This window comes from Diceros bicornis, chromosome X (genome assembly GCF_020826845.1).
Source record: "Diceros bicornis minor isolate mBicDic1 chromosome X, mDicBic1.mat.cur, whole genome shotgun sequence".
Taxonomy (NCBI): Eukaryota; Metazoa; Chordata; class Mammalia; order Perissodactyla; family Rhinocerotidae; genus Diceros; species Diceros bicornis.
Genome location: NC_080781.1, coordinates 109,513,701 through 109,519,611, shown reverse-complemented (window position 1 = coordinate 109,519,611; position 5,911 = coordinate 109,513,701). Strand labels below are relative to the sequence as shown.

The 5,911-nt window shown below is 50.7% G+C and overlaps 1 protein-coding gene across 2 annotated transcripts; it reads right to left on the bottom strand.

Annotated features, from left to right (window-relative positions):
* Nucleotides 1-1,041: 1,041 nt before the first annotated feature.
* On the bottom strand, nucleotides 1,042-4,178 carry ZCCHC12 (zinc finger CCHC-type containing 12). 2 transcript variants are annotated; one of them, XM_058535288.1, is made up of 4 exons: nucleotides 4,010-4,178; nucleotides 3,617-3,668; nucleotides 3,284-3,423; nucleotides 1,042-2,876 (listed from the first exon to the last, which is right to left on the bottom strand). In XM_058535288.1, exon 4 carries the CDS (start codon nucleotides 2,765-2,767, stop codon nucleotides 1,559-1,561), a length of 1,209 nt encoding a protein of 402 aa, XP_058391271.1. In that variant the 5' UTR covers nucleotides 2,768-2,876; nucleotides 3,284-3,423; nucleotides 3,617-3,668; nucleotides 4,010-4,178; the 3' UTR covers nucleotides 1,042-1,558. The 2 variants fall into 2 exon arrangements, with proteins under 2 accessions (XP_058391271.1, XP_058391272.1); XM_058535289.1 differs by lacking the exons at nucleotides 3,617-3,668; nucleotides 4,010-4,178 and adding an exon at nucleotides 3,552-3,599.
* Nucleotides 4,179-5,911: the final 1,733 nt, after the last annotated feature.

Genomic DNA, 5,911 nt, shown 5'->3' with positions numbered 1-5,911 from the left:
CTGTGGAGTCCCTGTGTCCCGCATGACAGACTCCCTCAGGTCCTCAGGTCTGCACATTAATTTCACTTTCCACCCCCGGCCTTAAGTGCAATCATCCCCACACCCCAAGCCACGTCCTGCTTAGAGATAGGGACTTATGCATCTACAAGAAACATAGGGACCCTAGGGGTCTGATGTCACACGTGTCCTCTTTTATCACCCTCTAATGTGAGGTCAGGAGAGGGGACAGGGTAGGTTCCTGGGAAGGTCCCTCTCTCCTCTTCCTCCCCCATGAACACCCCCCCGCTCTGCTAAAGTGATGTGTAGGGCTTCCTGGCTTTCTGATCCCTGCGTTCTTTCACGTGTCCTGGCAACTAGATTGCTTTTCATCCCTCCGCAGCTAGTCTCAATTCTTGGGTTGGGGTGGGGTTGGCTTGGAGTCCTCGGGCTGCCTGTGTCCTTTAGCATGTGGCTTCAGGGCTTACAGAGGGAGGCCCCTGAGCTATCAGGAGCTGAGCCTCCTGGTGCTGGGCTTTCCTCAGTAGCTGCTCTCTCCTTTCCTTATCTGGGGAGTGGGGAGACGGCCGTGTCAGCCCACAGGAAAGATTACTGGTTGTGACCAGGATGTGTCTAGAAACAGCAGCAGCAGCAGCAATCTAAGAAATCCACCCAGAGGAGGGGAGAGCTGCTGCTCATCAAAGCGACTAGGAATGGAGCCCCAGGATTCCCCATTGTGGCCTATTACCTCAGCACCAGACTCCCCAGCCATCAGACTCCTCTGGATACATTAGAGAAGAAAGCATCGGGACGCTGTCAACGAGTAGGTGCCATAGGTGGGCTCTATGACCTAAGGGACAAGTCAGTTGTAGTAAGGGGCTCTGTCCGTTTACCTTTAGGGAATATTTCAGCCCACTTCTGCTTCCCTTTTCTTCATCTGCAAAATGAGGTTGATAAAAACCCCACCTTGGAGTACAACCCACCCCTTTATAGCTTTTTACTATATTTCTCTTATTCCTTTTTCCTTTACCTTTTCCTAAAAATAATACCACGGAGACATTAAAATAGATGCTGATATATATTTATTGACACAGAAGCAGCCCACAACATATATTGTTTGGTGAAAAAATACAGACTATAGAACAGCACTTATATTTGATCACTTTTATCTATACATATATCTATCTGGGTACATAGGTATAGGGAAATATCTAGAAGAACATTCATCAAAGGGTTGACAGTGGTTCTATAAGGGTGGAAGGTTTGTACTTTTGTACTTTTCTTTATTGTTGGAATATTTAACAATGAATTGTATCACTTTCACAATGAGAATAAAGCCATCAAGGAAATGGGCACACAGAAAAAAGACTCTTAGGCAGCGGGGGAGGAGGGGTGAAGAGAAAGGACAGAGGTCAGCCCATCTCCCTCCACTGTGCTGGTATCCAAGACTTTTCTCCTCCACCCCAAAAGACAGCACCTTTGTGGATTAATTCATGCAATTAGAAGCACCCCCCCCCCCAGTTTTCCCATTGCTGGACTCTGAATATGGGTTAGGGTTCATTTAAGGCTGGAGGCTAGCTCCTCACTGTGGCTCAGAAGGATCATCGGGTTCGCCAGGGGCCTCTCTTGACCCCTCCTCCTCTGTATGTGTCAGCTCCTGCAGGGTGATGATCAGATTCTCAAACACCTGGGCCTTGTTGCTCTCATTGTCACAGGTTTCCTTTGAGTGGCCCTCCTCGCCACAATATGAACAGCGGATTGTGAATTTTCGCTTTCTGGCTCTACGCATATCCCCAGGACCATCATTCTTGGACCCAGACCCACCACTGGTAGAAGGAGATTGAGCCCGGGAACTGTTGGGGGAATCAATGACTAGCACTGGATCCTGAGGTCTGGCCCTGCATCTGGGGGGAGGAGAACTCAAGAGTGAAAGTGGAGGGTCCTGAGACTCCACTAGGATCACATCCTCATCTGAGTCATCGAGGGTATCATCTATCTCTATCACATTGCAGTTAGCACTGCCGCTCTCTATTGGTGGGGAGCCCTCAAATGCCACTGGGCTGGTTGCTCTCTCCACCATTGACTCAGATCTCTTGGCCCGCTTCTGTTTCATAAAAGTGTCATCCCAATCCTCTTCCTCCCTTATCATCTTGATTAACTCCAGGAAATTAGGAAGACGCTTCTGCTCATTTGCATACATCCTGAGAAGATGCTTCAGCCTGAAGCGCAGGTCCCCATTCAGCTCAGCCCCTAAAAGGAGCTGCTGCAGGCGAGTCTGGTTTGCATCTTTCTCAGCTATGACCCCTGCCTGAATAGCATTCTGGAGCTGCACCTCTAAACGGATCACATAAAGGGAGGCTTTCTCCCCTTGTGCCTGCAGAGTGTTAAAAAATTTACCTTGAGCAGTCACACTGCTTTCAGACTCCCCAAACACCAATTTCATGGCGCGCAAGAAATCTGCCACACTTAGGTTGGGGTTGGCCGCCTGGAGCAAACGCATGACCTCCCGGGCAGGGCCCCTAAGGGTTTTCATCAAGCGCTTGAGCTTTTCCTCCTCAGACATATTCCAATCTGGCAGGACCCCGTTGACCTGGATCAGCCAGTTTTCAAAGGTTTCTTCCCCCTGCGCTGGCACCACCCTCCCAGAGAACAACTTCATGTTCTTCTCTGCCATGTTGGCCATTAAAGGACCAAGACTCCTTCCCAGGGACCTCAGCATATAATGAGCCCAAGGCGGCAAGGGTGCCTTCTGCTGCCGGCTATTACCCACGCGTGCAATGATGCTGGCCATGTCTGACGATGACTGGGTATGTGAATATAACAAGATGTTCAGGCTTTTTGGAAAAGCCTAATCTGCAGGTGTGCCGGGGGTCAGTGCTTTCATCCAATCTCAGTAGAGACTGTAAAAAAGAAAAAAAACGGGAGGAGGGGTTAATAAGGGAACTGGCCGCAGCCGTATTCTCTCCCTTCCTGAATATCCTCCAGTACGTTTTATATCTGCCCACTGCCCTAAAAATATCCTCCTGGAGACGGGCAATTGCATTTTCACAGAGCCAGCCGGTGTCTCCGGGTGCTTTTACAGCCACAAGCATCCCCTCCCGCCAGTCCTTCAAGAGGCAACTGTTGCTTCTAACTCTAAGTGTAATAGTGTATGGAGCTGACATTGGGCTCTCAAAATAGAGCACAATGGGCACAGCTTTGTGGGAATAAATAAGATCTCATTAACCTCACGGTCTCAGGTCTCTACCACACCCCCTTCTCCAAGTCCGTCCACCCCCCCCCCCCCCGTTATTTCGCAGATTCTTACAGGAGCTCAGGAACAAGCGCGCGCCTTTATTTCACTTCCAGCCTCTGCAACCTGTGGCCTCCATGAGAAAGCTCGCCTCCAAGGTACAGTCGACCTTTGTCCACCGGGGGTCGCCGATCCCGGACCTCCGAGCGTCAAGACTGCGACGCCGCGGAGGGGAGGGCAGGGCGGGGGAGGGAAGGGTCAGAAGCAGCCTCATCCCGCTCCCTCCCTCTCCCGCGCCCCCCGTTGCCTCTGCTGTAGCCAGGCGGAAAATCCCCTCTCCCACCTTTTGAATACAAGCCAAAACGACCCCCGCCCCGTTACATTTCCCCCGGGAAACCGTCGGCCTACCAGCTCGGCAATCAGCCGCACAGAATTCAAGTTGGGATTCGGCGTTGATGGCCTGCCACGGAGAAAGGGAATAGGAGTTGGACACGCACACCTATATTTTCTTCCCCAAGAAGAGATGAGGACCTGCAAAGGGGGTTCAAGGCAGACAGCTTACAATTTCTCCCCCCTCGCCTCTTCCCAACCCGGTAAAATTCCCCCCTCTCAATCCAGGCAAATCCTACCCATTGGGCAGCATCCACTGGAACCCCACCTCCTCCCTCAGCGCAGCCCGGCCAAGGGAGTGCGCCTTCCTCTGCCTCGCAGTTCTCGATTCCCCAAGCGGGGAGCCGCCCAGTCCTGGTGGGGCTTCCCCCTCCTCTCTCCGCGCCGGGCAATCGCGCCCTCTTTCTTTACCTGTGCTGGGCCGGTGGGTAGCTGACACTTCCGCGTTGACAGCCGTAGATTCCTCCTCCGGTCTCCGCGGCCCTGCAGGGGAAAAGGACCGGCGCCTCTTTGGCCGCTAAGCGACCTGGGACTGCCGGGCGGAGCTGCTCCGCAAGGCCGCCCAGAGAGGGGTAGCCGAGTCGAGGCAGCACGGTTCCCACGGCAGCCGCCGCTGCTTTTATCCTCTGCCCACTGAGACAAAAGAGCGTGACGAACAGGCCAGCGCGGCCAATCAGCGGGGCGCGGAGGCGGGGTCCCCGGGCAGCCTCGGGCCAGTTGCAAATATACACCAGAGGGGGTGGTGGGTGGGCAGCAGGTTCTTGGGGTGTCAAGTGCAGCTTGGTTGCACCGACTGGAGGAGTTTGCGACTCTTCCCTTCTCCCTCTCTCCCTTGGTTCAACTCCGCGCCTTGAGGCCAGGTGCATTAAACACGAGGTGCGATCGAAATCAAAGTTCTTCACCTTTGTATAGGGGAAGGGGATCAGAAAAAGAGCATTAGAGCTTTCTTGTGCAAAAAAAGTCTTTGTGCAAACAGGCTTGCACAGACATCTCCTCTTTTACTGTGAAGGAGGCGGCAGTATGTCTATTTGACATTGAGGTGAGTTAGACACCCAGGCTGGTAACCAATATTCCCTAAAGTAGTAAGGCTGCAAGGCTGGCTGCGTCAGAATCATTTTGGGGAGCTTGTTAGAAATGCAGATTCCTGGAGGATTCTGATTTACTAGGACTAGAGTTGGGAGTGTGATTTTGTATTTTGTATTTTTAAACAGCTCTGTAGTTGATTTTGAGGTGTGGAGAGGATGTGGAATAAGTAAATGGACCTCCCTCCAATGTATCTGTTCACAGCATATCTGTGGTGAAATGCAATTCCAGAGGAGATGTTCCTACCTGGGACCATGATCTTCCTGAAATTGTATGCAAAGATTTTGGACTCTTTAGGAGGCTGAATAATGGTCACCCAAATATATCAAGTCCTAATCCCTGGAACCTGTAAATGTTAACTTATAAAGTAAAAGAGTCTTTGCATATGTGGTTAAATTAAGGATCTTGACATGGGGAGATTATCCTGGATTATCTGAATGGGCCCTAAATCCAATCACAAGTGTCCTTATAAGAAAAAGGAGAGAGAGAGCTGATGCACACAGAAGAGAAGGTGATGTGAAGACAGAGGCAAAGGCATGCTGGCAGCCACCAGAAACTGGAAGGGGCAAGGAACAGAGTACATCCCTGCCCATACCGTGAATTCAGCCCAGATAAATTGGTGTTGAACTTTTGGCCTCTAGAACTATGAAAGAATAAATTTCTCTTGTTTTAAGCCACCAAGTTTGTGATAATTTGTTACGGCAGCCATAGGCGACTAATATAGACTCTGTATTTTTCTGAGTCCATAGCTTTGTAGATTTTTAAATGGGTCTGTGGTTAAAAAATCTTTTTTCGTTAATACCTTCCTCCTTCAATTTGTAGTTGTGAAAGAAGTGTGAGGAATGAAACAATTTGACTAGATCCCTGAACCACAGCTCTCTGCTGCTGATATAGCTCTTTCATTTCTCGACTCGAGGAAAGGTTGATAGGTTCCCCTTCTGTGAGCTTTTGAGGGGACCTCTCCTTTGCTGCATTTGGCATCACTGGCCCCAGAGAAGGAGCAACTCCATGGAAATGGCATGCAGGGCTGTCTGGAGTGAATGAGCCATGAAAGCAGTGGCTCCATGTATTAGTTTGCTAGGGTTGTCATAACAAAGTATCACAGACTGAGTGGCTTAAACAACAGAAATTTATTTTCTCACGGTTTTGGAGGCTGGAAGTCCAAGATCAAGGCGCTCACAGGCCTGGTTTCTCCTGAGGCCTCTCTCCTTGGCTTGCAGATAGCCGCCC

Coding starts and splice junctions, on each gene's coding strand:
- ZCCHC12 (XM_058535288.1), bottom strand. CDS start 2,767: ATGGCCAGCATCATTGCACGCGTGGGTAATAGCCGGCAGCAGAAGGCA.